This window comes from Cottoperca gobio, chromosome 13 (genome assembly GCF_900634415.1).
Source record: "Cottoperca gobio chromosome 13, fCotGob3.1, whole genome shotgun sequence".
NCBI classification, from domain to species: domain Eukaryota; kingdom Metazoa; phylum Chordata; class Actinopteri; order Perciformes; family Bovichtidae; genus Cottoperca; species Cottoperca gobio.
Window position 1 is genome coordinate 10,551,289 of NC_041367.1, and position 14,063 is coordinate 10,565,351.

The 14,063-nt window shown below is 40.1% G+C and overlaps 1 protein-coding gene across 1 annotated transcript; it reads right to left on the bottom strand.

Moving 5' to 3' along the window:
• Positions 1 to 3,799: 3,799 nt before the first annotated feature.
• hepacama (hepatic and glial cell adhesion molecule a) lies at positions 3,800 to 10,775 on the bottom strand. Its single transcript, XM_029445642.1, has 7 exons — positions 10,514 to 10,775; positions 7,829 to 8,176; positions 7,224 to 7,505; positions 5,689 to 5,779; positions 5,307 to 5,374; positions 4,880 to 4,950; positions 3,800 to 4,652 (listed from the first exon to the last, which is right to left on the bottom strand). The coding sequence occupies exons 1-7, from the start codon at positions 10,608 to 10,610 to the stop codon at positions 4,284 to 4,286; spliced, it is 1,326 nt and encodes a 441-aa protein (XP_029301502.1). The 5' UTR covers positions 10,611 to 10,775; the 3' UTR covers positions 3,800 to 4,283.
• Positions 10,776 to 14,063: the final 3,288 nt, after the last annotated feature.

A 14,063-nucleotide genomic window follows, 5' to 3' on the forward strand; every position in this document is an offset into this window, starting at 1 on the left:
AAACAACAATTTTACTGGCCTAAAAGGCACAAACAAAACACTGATTACAGCGCTCAACGACACATGGAAGATTGTATCTTATCAGTGGGACAAGAGAGGCTTGTTTTCTTTGTGTCAGCCACTGAGTTACATAAGTAATGAATTATATGTACATATGTATGAATGTGTTTTATATTCACTTGATATGTATTTGGGTTTGTTTTTTCTATGTACGTGTGTGTGTGAGTGTGTGTGTGTGTGTGTGTGTGTGTGTGTGTGTGTGTGTGTGTGTGTGTGTGTGTTTCCCTCCCCAGACCACTTATTCACTTCATTGTTGAGGACAGGTCTAGCAGATGGTTTTGTCAGACAAGTTCAACAGAACACTTGAGAAGGTTTTGTAACGCATTTTATTTTTAGCAACAATTTAGAATTCTTGGAAGTGGAGGAGACAATGACCTTGTCCTGATGCATTTCATTTCAATTCATAGCAATTTTATTTGTGTAAACCCAAACCTCACAACACTATCTATCTTTAGACCCTACATTTAGAAAAGGAACAATTCTTTGAGAAAAAAAAAAAGGAAGACATCTTACTGAGGGCAACAGAGCAGGATCCTTCAACAGAAGTTAAAAGATTAATACATTCATTTAAAAAGTCCTCTATTCAAAATACTTAACAGAAGCATTATCAGCTAAATGTGCTGAAAGTATGAACAATAAAATGACCCATATAAGTGATATATTATTATATTTAATACTGATAACACTGATGCATCAATGTGTCAGAGGCATTTCTCCTGTTGCAGCTGGTCGAGGTGGAGCTAGTTTCAAACATGTTGTATACAGTTAGAGAGGTATTTTTATCCAGTGGTAGGCTCGGTTCCCCTCCAAAGAGTCACAAGATAAATCTAAGGGTTAGATTAATGGGGTAGAAAAGAAGAATAAACAAAATCCGGCTACACAAATCTTCATTAATTCTTTGGATGATTCTCTGATCTTTGCTTTTTTTTATTGTGAAAGATTGGACAATTTGACCTCTTTGGGCCCAAAACAGTTATTTTTTTTATATGAAACTATCAACAATGTTTAAAGAGGAAATGTCTCTTTGGTGGAACTGAAAACAAGTCAAAGACATCTGAAACATGATAAAGAGGATCCAATTCTGCTTTTTGTAGGGTGCTACAAGTCAAAAAGGATTAGGAACCACTGGTTTCATATTTAGCAATGCATTGCATTTTATATCCTTATGTTTTAAATGTTTTAAAGTATAATCTGAAAAGTAACAAGTAACTATAGCAATAAATGCAGTGGAGTAAAAAGTGCCTCTGTGGAAATACTCAAGTAAAGTACAAGTAACTAAAGCTTGTACTTAAGTACAGTACTTGGTTTTCACCACTGCATGACAAACAGACAGTATGTGTGACAGAAGTAGACAGAAGTAGCAATTGTACAATTGTAATATAGAAAAACAGAATGACAAAATTAAATAGATTGAGTAAAAGTAAATGATATGGTATATTAAGTAAATATGAAGTGTTACAAGTTGTGAGAATGTCAGGCAAAATGTGACAGTGAGGAAAGACTGTGGATCAGAGGAGACACTGGGAGGACTCTCTTTACTTCTCTTTATAACATTACAGGTCATTTAGCAGACACTCTTATCCAGAGCGACTTACAGTGAACTAACTACAGGGACAGTCCTCCTGGAGCCACTCAGGGTTAAGTACCTTGCTAATATTGAACTCTCGGCCTTCTGGTGTTCTGTTTCAAAGGCGTACAATCAGCCCATTACATCATCGCCACCCTCTTTTGTCCATTAACCTTAAAAAAGATAAGTAACTCTCCTGTACTGTGAATTTCACATCAACAGGCTGGTGTGAACAAGGACATTAGTGACAAGACTCGACCAGGCAGTAGGAAGAGGTTATTAATTAGAGATGGAGAGCATCATACATCATCTGTATTCAACTCAAAGGCCATCTACTCCCCACGGTTTACAGCTACATAAGCCACATACACACATGGTCTACGCACACGGATGTGACCCTGCTCTCCAGAGTCTAATTACTGCCTGGAAGCTTCCAGGCTCCTCAGTCCACGCTGCAGGTGAAGCATAAGGGGATATGTAGACTGTGTGATATGTAAAAATGTACCATTAAAAGAAATTTCCAAGCTCAATAAAAATGCATCACCTTCATTGTTTTAGAAGATTTATCTTTCCACTTACTGTAAGCCGAGAATGATTATGCACATGTTTGTGTGCTGACTCATCTGTGCTTGTGTGTGCCCGTGATGCAGTATGTGTATTCATGAATCAGTGTGCCAAGGAATAAATTGTGTTTCAAATAGAACAAAGGCGGCAAAGCACAGATCCAAACAGGCGGATCTGATTTGCTTATTTAGTCACAAGACTCATCGCACCTTCAGTAACGGAAGATACATTTCAGGATAAAAGCGCTAAATAAAATCATGCAGATCTTCAGGACAAAAGACGTCCAGCTGGACCTCTGAAAGGAACACATTATCCTGATAATAGTGGCGGACCAGGCCACTTTGTGTGCGTGTGTTTGTGTGCATTAGTACACTCTTTCACAAGCTACTACCTCACAACACTGTTAGACATTTTATTGTCTGCCTTGCGGCCCGCGCGCAGGGAGCAATCTGTTTTTGTCACAGCTCGGCTCAAATGCTGAGACAAAGTCGGGAAACCAGACACGTTTAAAAGTAATAAATAGGCAGTTTATTTACAAAGCAAGAATAAGCGCTAACCCAAAGTAGCCTTTCGGGGAGAAAGCATGCCTTGCAGATATAGGTCTCAAGTTTTTGGGAATTCAGTTCCAAATGAATACATCCTATTTGAAATGAAGCTATTCTGGTTCAGTTGTTCAATGCAAGTATTACATTGAGCAATTCAAATACTTCAAATTCGGTTTTTAGCCCATACTTAGGAAGTGGAGGAGACAATGACCTGTCTTGATGCATTTAATTTAATTTAATTTATTTTCATGGTCATTTTATTTTTGTAAACCCAAACATCACAGCACTGTCAAACTTTAGACCTTACATTTGGAAAAGGAAAAATTCACGTTACTGAGAGCAACAGAGCAGGATCCTTCAACAGAAGTTGTGTAAGAAGTGTTTTGATCTTAAATTAAAAGATTAATACGTTCATTTAAAAAGTTCTGCATTCAAAATACTTAACAGAAGCATTATCAGCTAAATGTACTTAAAGTATGAAATCAATAATACATTAATACTGATAACACTGATGCATCAATATGTGAGAGGTCTTTTTCCTGTTGCAGTTTATGACTTTGAGAGAGCTATGGGTTCAAGCTCTGCTTAATCCTGATTTTCAAGTAATATCAAGAAATGTAAGAGGAAGAGGCACTTTGCCATAAATCAAGCAGTTCAGGAATGACGTCTTTAGGTAAAGCAAAAGGGCAAAACAGTAGTAAGCCATGCAAAGCATAAATCATAACTGTGCACAATATACTCCAAAATGTTATACGTCAACCGCTACATTTTATGGATTAAAATAGTTAAATTACGAGTAAATCTTTTCCTGACAAGTGCACCTTGAAAAGCAGTATTTAAAGAAATGTGTGGGCGACATCTAATGGACTAGAAAGGAATTACGCTCGTACTCAAGCATGGCAGATCACATTGAGCTCCCTCACAAAGACAAGAGAAGGTATTTTACTCAGTATTCTACTTTGTGGAAACACTGATACAAATATAATACAAATTATACTGTAAATTAATGTTTCTTTTAGCTGACTTGTGGTGGGGAATGTTACAAAATTGATGACAAACTACAAACTATTTAAACATTTTTTATTACCTTAAGTTATACAGTGACCTAATGTTGAATAAGAATACACTTTGTGGTTTAATTGTTAAAAAACAAAAAAACAAAACGTCCAAACCCAAAACTATTAACTTACTTACATACAGGTTCTTATCAAAAGTTCCAAGGAAAATGTATAATTCATCAAGAAGCAAAATATATACCAGAGTTGGAAAATCTTTACTGTCTCAGCATCATACACACTGCTGGTGGACAGAATATCATTTTTCATATGACAGGATATCATCAAAAGACTACAGAAACATTGTGCATAGCCATAGAGAAATACATGATAAATAATGGCATATGAAGACAAAGAGTTAGCTGAAAGTGAACTCATTTCTTATCCTAGTGCATCGAATCCATTACCCTCGTAGCAGGGTGCAACAGGAGACCAACTAACTACACATGTACTTTACATATCACAGAATGAAAACATACATCCAAGCAGTTGTCAATGCGGTGATGGACATTGAGTCATGTGTGTGACACAAGGGTCTTGACACTCTGCCTCTACAGGGAGGTGGCTGGTTGGGATGCCTACTGGTGCACGGACTTTTCTTATCGGGCTGAAACTGCGTGGAGATGAAGATGGGGAGTGAGCAGGGGAGCGGATAGGGCGTAGGGGAGGACCTGGAAGGGGTTGTGGGAGAGGCTGTGCCAGTGGAGAGGGGCTGCGTGGGTATCTGCGTGGAGCAGACCAGACGGGCCGCTCAGATCTATTGGAGGAGGTGGGAAGGACTGGAGCATAGGCAGTAGGGATGATTATTTCTGATTGGGCGACAACATTGCCAGAACATTCTTCCAAACGCTCCAGAGTCTCCTGAAACAAGATGAAGACACACATCAGAATCAGAATTCGGTTTACACACACAAGGAATTTGCTTTGGTGTATAATGGTGCATACATAAACATAGTAAGAGATACAAATTTAATAAGGTGAATATTTTATAATAAACTATTGTAAGAACTATTATAAAGTAAAATAAAAATATATTTACAAGAAGTATGAAAATACAAAAATTGCTGTGAGTGCTGTGAGTGACTTACATCTTCATTGAGGACATAAAGAGGCATTGGACTCCTTCGACCAAGTGTAGTTGGTTTTGGAACAACATCAACTGCAAAACATACGTATAAAACTTTAGTATTGAATGACATAGGGGATTGGTGTTGTACATTTACAAGAATACAGCAATGAACTGCACACTTATTTCTAGTAATACACTGTGATTCTATAATACAGTCAGAAAAATACAGTGCTTTGCATATGAAGCTGCTGCAAGTTAATTAATGCAACTGGAACTTGGCTACCATGCTGCAATAAAAACATTACCACCAACACTGTTGGCAATAATAAAGTATCTAATGTAATTCGGCTGACTAAATAACTTTCCACTGTGCAAATCAAATCATTATTAAGTGTCATTTTAAAGGTTAATTACAATATAAAAACAAATATAAAAGTGTTGCTCACCATCATGGCCATTTTCACTCTGCTCCAAATAGATGGGCGCTCTTTGGGGGATGGGTTGATGCTTCTTTCTACGGCAGGAAAAAACACATTTAAAAAACATCTAAACCTTGGTGCTTAAATGGTAGTTCACACAGGCTACAGGTCACTGTGTTTATTACTTGTTCACAAAATGTTCACAGTATAATGAGACTTTTGAGCTACTTAAGATTCTAGTCACATCCTCAAGTGCAATATCAAAGCCAACGAGAGAGAGAGGAAGAAAGAGAGGGGGGACAGAAAGAGAGAGAGAGAGAGAGAGAGAGAGAGAGAGAGAGAGAGAGAGAGAGAGAGAGAGAGAGAGAGAGGAGGGAAAAGAGGACGGAGAAGAATGAGTAGTTCTCACTTGGATGGTTTCCAACAGGCACACACTGTCACCAGGGTGATTAGGAGGAATATGCCCCCGGTGGACAGGATGATGTATAGCGAGCTCCGTCCTAAACCAGAGTGATACACAGAGGTATACAAGGACACAAAGAAAGAAAGAAAGAAAGAAAGATGGAGAGGTTTGTGTCAATAGCAGCAGGGCAATGTAGTTTCCCTTTCACCAAACTACTAAATTGTACTTTTGTTTCACATATAACTTCAAAGCTTGACCTGCTTTACAAATATATTGTATGCAAAACCTCTATTAATATATTCCTATGTTTCCCTTTTGTCAGTGGAAAAGTCAAGTTTGCAGATGAAAGCGTATCTTCATGGAGACATTTTTTGTTCATTTAGAACATCCTTTTTTCTTTCTTAACATGAAACATGGCCAGGATATGGAACATTTATTTATTTATTTGTTACATGCTTGCCAAGTCTTTTGAGTGTGCTGGCATGAATACTGTGCAGTGAAGTAGCACATTAGGTTAGTCACTTTTAGACTTGCAAGCAGAGGGAATAGAGTGCCGTTTGAGGGCCTGTAGCTGTCTCTTCATGCAACACATCATGGTACAGCAATAATGAAGTCAGGATTACTGAGTTCCACTGAGGCAAAACGTTCTCTCCACCTGCCTCTTTTTCTGCTCCCTCCTCATAAATAACTGCCTATTCATTGGCTTAGACTGCCTCTCCCTCTCTCTCAGCCCGACATGTGGCCCTATGCTGGCGCCCAGTAACAGCCGCTCTGGGCCAACTCTGCTGCACTCTCAGCCCGGATTTGCACTTGTTGTAAACAACATTGTTCGAGAGACAGGCGTGCATGTGAACGGGTTAGCATGAGATGATAATTGGTCCTGCGGTCTACTGAAAATGAGTAGTTGTTGAACAACAAGCTAAACATTTTTTTGTTTCCATAATGATTTCTGTATTTGTTTGTATTTGTTTGTATTTGTTAGGCCTACACACCAATGTTGGAATATAATATTGAATTTTTGTACTGTTTTTAAGTACAAGTTTGAGCTACTTAACTTGATACTACACTACATTTCAGAGGGAATTATTGTTCTTTTTACTCCACTACATTTATCTGACAGCTTTAGCTACTAGTTATTTCGCAGATTAAGCTTTCTCTTTACAAAACCCATTATTATCTCATTAAATACCCTAACCTTCCCAACTTAATGTCTACAATGTAGGACATTAGGTCCACCTCAACCAGCTGCAACATTAAAATGCTGCTTACAGTTTATTGTTTCAGTAACACTAACTCAATATTATGAGATATAACACTGACAAGGTCAATCTGCATGTCATTTGACACTTTAAGTAATTATTTTCTGATAATACTTTTACTTGAGTACAATTTTGAATACGGTTCTTTTACTTGTAGTAAAGTAGTTGCCACTTCTACTTAGTAAAGGATCTGAATTCTTCCCATTCGATGTTACTATACCATCATCTCTTCATCCTTATTGTAAACAACTTGAGATCCTACCGGTGTAACATGCCACCTACTGTAGACAGTGAGCTTGACAGGCATGCTCTTCGTGCTGCTGATGGGGTTCTCCACTGTGCAGGCGTAAATGTCATCATCTGACATCCCAACGCGTGAGATGGTCAGCACCTTTTGGTCATGTGAAAGTATCAGACGTGTGTCATTGGTCAGCACCTTGCCTCCCTTCTGCCAACCGTAGATGGGCTTTGTGCCGTTATCGTGGGAACAGTGGAGGTTAAAGTGCTCGCTGTACTCCAGGACAGACGAGGCCATCATCTGGATGTAAGGTTTGGACACGGGGACTGAGGAGGGACGACAGGACAAAGACACACAGGGGGCTTGAGATTGAATATTCAAAGATATGAGAGGGTGGTTGACCTCGAGTTATATAAGAACATAACAAGTGGAATCCCGGTTAGTGTCTGAAAACAACACCACCAACACTGTGAATCACTCTGTATCGTGTTCTGAAAAACCAAACTCCAGTACACTCTCTGGGGCAAGATCATGTATTTTCAACTTGTATTGATTTTCTTTTAGCTCATAACTCCTCACCAGTGCCCTGCTCTGATTGCACATATATTGAGAGAAGCCAGCTCTTTAAAAGGAAGGTCATACTGCATACCATCCACAGTGAGCGAAATGTAGCGTTCTCCAGTGAAGGTGTCATCTGTGATGGAGATCTCGACTTCGTACGCCCCTTCGTCTGACAGCTGCAGGTTGTGAAGCAGCAGTGACCCATTCTCAAACACCAGGATACGATTGCGATACTCCGGCCTCAGGTTCCCTATGATGTCTGTTCCTATGGACTGCACAACAGTGATAGGTTTCTCTTTGTCCCTCTTTAGCTGCCACTTAATCACAGGCTTGTCCGAGCTGCTGCTGGAGTAGCTGACTGACAAGAGGGCCTCTTTTCCCACCGAGCCCCTCACCACCTGGGTTTGGCTGGTCACATTCACCGCTGACACCTCACCTGGAGAAAAAGGCAAAGAGAAGGTAGTGAGGTCCTAAACTGAGGAGCAGATAGAGAGGAATACACAGATACTAAGGGGGACTGCTGGGGGGACACAGAGTAAGTTTGCAGATATTGATGCTCCACCAGCAAGCAGAGATTAGACAAAACTATTCACACACAGTGAAACAATGGAGGACTTATGCAATAACACACTAATTACTGCTACACTAATTACTACTATTACTACAAGAACAAACAAAACATGAATGAGACATCAGAGCAGCAAATGAGCATGGATACAATGGCCATGTACAATAACAAAGTACATTTACTCAGTGTTAGCACAATATTAACTTATCTCCTTTTTGTTTTAGACTTAATAGTAATAATTCCACCTAACTAATTCGATCACTGTTTATTATATATTAAACATTTGTACTTTTTACTCAATTTATTTGATTTATGTAGTCCCTTGTTCATTGCAGTGTTTTATCTGCAAAACACATTGTACACACTTACAACATTACAATACATCTGACACGTCGATGCAGCTATAATTTTACAAGTCAATCTTATTTTAATTACTGATTTACTTTGCTTGTAATGTTTTGACAAGATCACTAAACCCACGACACAATGCTAAGATGCAAGAGGGTCTAAAACAGCAAGCGTGGAAAAAAATCATCATCTTTCCTGTAAAATCCATTCCACCTTACTGACTTTTAATAGTTCAGATTAGTAAAAGCAAAAAAAATAATGTTTAAAACTATATGGATGAAATTATTTATTTCATAAGAGGAGCAGCTCAAGTACATTTTTTCTTTTTATACCTTGAGGTTGTCACAAAGGGCTCTCACTCTTTAGGACTTTGCCCAAAATGTTTTTTTTCTTGGTTGATGAATAACAGCCATTAGTCAGCTGACTGTATGCTACGCACGCAAACAAACGCAGATGCACGCACGTTGCTCTGTACTAATCACTGATCTGTTTCTCAGAAACTCCCCCCAGGAATTCCTCATGAGCCCTCCTAGTGAACAAGTAATACTCTAATTTTGATTTGTGTTCCCCAATTATCCTCCATCTCCCGTAGGGATACAGGGATAAAGTATTATAGTGTAAGTCACATTTTATCCTTTATAGAAGAGCCCTGTCTTGGAAACCAAACACAGCAAAGCTATTATGTTCACAGTGGAGGTTTCTATAACTCAGCTGAGGCCGGACACATGGAGGTCTAAACATTGGCTGCGGGCCTGTGAGGGGCATCCTACTGTTAGGGCCTCAGTGATGGAAAGATCAACCTAGAAGAGAGGGAGGAGAGAGAGAGTCTGCACTGTTCACTATTCTTTGCTGTGAGGCAGTTAGCAGGGCATCGCCTCATTGCCGTAGTAACCATTTGGTCCGCCTGACAGGGGTTGCCAAGGCAATAAGACAAAGGGCATGATTGTTGGAACTAGTTTCCTCCCTTGAAAAGAGTGAGAGAGTGTTAGAGAGGGAGAGAGAGAGAGAGAGAGAGAGAGAGAGAGAGAGAGAGAGAGAGAGAGAGAGAGAGAGAGAGAGAGAGAGAGAGGAAGAGAGAGAGGGAGAGGAAGAGAGAGGGATAGGAAGAGAGAGGGGATAGGAAGAGAGAGAGTGTTAGAGAAGGAGAGAGAGAGAGGGAGAGGAAGAAAGAGAGAGCGAGAGAGAGAGCGAGAGAGAGAGAGAGAGAGAAAGAGACAGAGAGAGAAAGAGAGTGAGTAAGTCTTTGTCACCGGGGAAGTTGGAGATAGACACTGGATCCAGTGATTCACCCAAAACTGGCCTTGCCGGGTAACTGGGCCCCTGGTACGGTGATAGAAATCACACACTTTTTAACATACTAAACTTATGAGATCGCTTTAACCCTTAAAAAGAACTCTTTAAAAAGAAAGCTTCCCACACTCTGCCCTGTTCACCAGCTCTGCACAAAACTTAATATCATCACACTTAACCTACACGTCCCCTTCGTGCACACCTACTCGTACAGTGGCCACTGATGGGGGGCACTATAGAGAGCACCACCCATGAACGAATCCATTGAGCCGTCGCCCATGAAACACAAGAACAAGAAAAAACATCAGCGACTAATTTAACCCAGATAAACTTTACTTTGAGATTTGATTTGTTTTTTTAAAGTGACACACAAAAACAGATCCATTGAAATGATAATAACTGATAATGGACCCAGTCAGGTTCTTCTTTGCTTGTTAATAATCTGCCAGAACATAACAATTTAAATAAAAGGCCCACTTGTTTTGTTGCCGTCAGAAAGATAGCACAGTCTCAGGGAGATTCTTTATCTACTATTCTCTGGATAGCCTTACAAATGTTTGAGCTTACCTGTAAAGAGGAGGAGGAGGAGGCCAAAGAGCGTCAGTAGCGGAGGAATGTCAGTAAAACTGTCGCCTTTAGAGGAGGTCTTCCTCTCCACCTTCATCTTGTGTCCTGGGCAGAGTCTTTATCCCACTCAGTGAGCATGGTTTATCCACTCTGGGCACGTCTTTGCGGCTCAACAGTCTCTCCACTGCCTGCCTGCCTGCAACACTGGCCTCTGCCTGGTCGCACTGAGCCCCACTCTCCTCACAGCACCCCAGTCACAGCCAACAACAGCCAACTGTGTATGTGGTGTGTGTGTGTGTGTGTGTGTGTGTGTGTGTGTGTGTGTGTGTGTGTGTGTGTGTGTGTGTGTGTGTGAGACAGAGACAGAGACAGGGACATAGTGTAGATGAGCTACTCTCTTTAACTCCACGTTGCCCTTTCAAAAAAACACTCAAAGAAAATAGTGTTTGCTTTTTTAGACCATTATTATCTTAAAGTGCCTGTTATCTTTTGAAGCTTCCTGTAAAAGAAAAAGGGGCGTCTTTTGTTTTACATTCTAAGTAAACCATTAAGGAGTTGAATTCAATATTGAGTTCAGCTACTCTGCAAGTTTATGCAAGGGAAGAACTATTAAACTTCAGCTTTGAGAGGAGCCCACTTAGAGCTCTGAAACAACTCACTTCCCCCCTCTTTGGCCCACTTTTGTCACATTGTGCAAACTTCTCTCTGGACCGGAGCCTCACAATAAACGCACAATTTGTCAATTGGCAAACCGACCCTGTTGTTGACCCACACACAAGCACACGCAGCCTCCAAGCATTTTGCTGCAAGTTGCTACAGTACCTGTCAGGTGCATGATCCATGAATGGTACTATACCTGGAGCTGAGAGCTACATAATAACAAGAGCAACAAATAAAGGAAACTAATTAAAAGAAAGTGTTATACCTACTTTGTCCTCCGGGTGGTGTAGAAGGCAGTCTGCAGGAGAAACTGCCATCAACAGTATTGACCATGTTTTGACATTGAAGGACTTGTTCGCTACAGTTTTGCAATTTTTGTTTGTTTTGTCGTTTACATGTCCAATACGCGTTAAAAAAAAAGAAAAGAAAAAGAGTGCAACACTTGTGTCAAAAGGTAAAACAAAAAAACATCTCTCCTCAAAAAAGGTCTGACAATTAAAAACAATGTCACAAAAGTCACAATTATTTTAGAGGTGTATTGCCTTAGATCTCTCTCCTGCCAATCTACCATCTTATGGTAATGTAGACTGTCACCTTATATTTCATCATACATGATGCCATGTATAAAATCCCCATATGTTACTTTCTATGTTATTTTTCTGTCTCTCTTTTAGTGATTAAGGCTTGTATGCATTGATGAGTCAATTGCATTATAGTCATCTCTCCCACTTAAGAAAAGTAGTCCTTTGTTTAGATTTTTTATAGAGCATTTTGTTTGACAACAAAGGGAGGATTTATGCAGAGGAGGAAACATGGTTGACAGAAATCTGCTGGAATGTGGGAACAGCTGCTGTTCATCACCACTCTCCCAGGGCTCAGACTCCTGTGTAGTGGGCCATCAAAGCTTAACCTCTCCCCTCCACCTCTGCCCTCCATAAAAGCAGCAAGCAGCACCACCCTCCTCTCATCTTCTAACACATTCTAAATCAAGGGGGACTCTTTCTGCTCAATACAGGAAGAGAGCGGGAGCACAGGCCTGTGTGTCTCAGTCAGTTTGCGTGGTTGTGTTATGGCAGAAACCATTATCAAGTTTGGTCCACAAAAACGCTGAGGTCGTCCTGTGTGACTCACACATACAGATGTGACAGAATGCATAATGTGACGCTGATATCACATCTTCTGAATGTGATTCCTTCACTTTACAGTGTAACAGATGGTGATCTATGTGTAGGTGTTGTTTATGCAGCTGTGGCATTAAAATCCTCTCATTACCGCTAAATTGTGTAACCTACTTGGCATTAAAGATTACTGTATCACCTAAGATGGAGAGGCCAGTGGCATAACCACCGGAAAGCAGATAATTGCGTCTCCTGCTGTTTGTTCTTTCTTATTCATCTCTAATTATCACCCGGGAGACCAGAAAGATCTTTTTCTTCCTGACAAGATGTCTGAGAAAAAGCAAAACCAAGCAGATTTTTCACATAATCTCCTCCTAAAATAGTCCACGCTCACCTTAACCGTGGCAGGTTTAAGGCTGGCACGCACTTTACAAACTCACACGTACTCACATGAGGATCAATGAAGTCCCTAACCAACACCATTTTCAGGTGCTGCTTTTTTTTTTTGCCCCTCACTCTCAGAAATCAATCGACAGCACAAAGTGGGTGTTGTGCTGTGTTTGGAGGTGTGCAGAATATTGATTGTTCACCCACAGTCATTAAAGAGACAGGAGAGCTTGGCCATGGCACCACTGGGACTGAGTAGGAGAAAAGAGAGAAGCGGTCCATATAAAACCCATAGAGGATGTTTATGAGAGCGTGGCGGAGGAGGAAGTGCTTTGCAAAACCACTGAGAGCAAGGCTCATGTTGGTTGTCCTATCTGTACAGCTGGTGACACAATCAACAACACCTGCGTATGTGTGCACGAGAGAGAGCATGAGCGACTTGAGTGGGATCAGCATACTAAAGTATGGGTTGTGTTTTTCCTATGCGAGAATACATGTGCAGTTTGAGTTTGTGCAGAGTGCTGTATGGCTCAGATGTGTGTAGGTGGGCTGAGTGGGAGCACTGGGAGACTGAAGATGCTCAAGTCTGTTTCTCATAAAGTGAGCAAGACTGCCTGGGCAAATGAAAGACAAATTGTTTTGTTCTTTTGTGATCTAAACAACCTTATTGCAATAGAGGTGACCACAAAAAAAGTATTGCAAAAAATATCCAACAAGTGCACAATGCACTTCATTATAAGATGTTTTTATAGATTAATGCCTCCAGGCTCTGGAACGGTGTACAGTTTAATTATTTAAATGGACACATTTGATAGCTATTATTATCTGTAAAAACCAAATTAATATGTGTGGTGTAATTGGCAGGCGTTAAATGAGAAATGCAGTTTTATGTTATGAATTATTCATGAGATTCCTTATGCAAGAGCGCCACACGGGAGACTTAACATTACTTCAGCTGCATGGAAACTGCTCTCTCCAATTAGCAGCTTCGCTTATGCTGCATAACAAAAGAACGCTGAGCAGCTTTGGCTGCTGTAATGTACAAAGATCTCAACTTTACCATCGAAAAACAGAGATTGAGGCGACAGATGACATAAATAGGTACGGTTTGAAACCAACAGATACTAATCCTGAATTTATTAAGTTTAAAACAGACATTTCACTGTATATTTAAGGTGGATTTATTAGTGTAAAGACATGATTCTACAGCAAAGTTGAGCAAGGTACTATTCAACTAGTTTTAAAGCATAACGGCTCTGCAAACTTTGACGGTGAATTTCACACACCTGATTTAATTAACACACGTCAAATCTACCAACACAACAACAAAGCAATGTCTCATAAAGTAAAGCTGTACCAAACACATCTGGGAGAATTATGTTTTT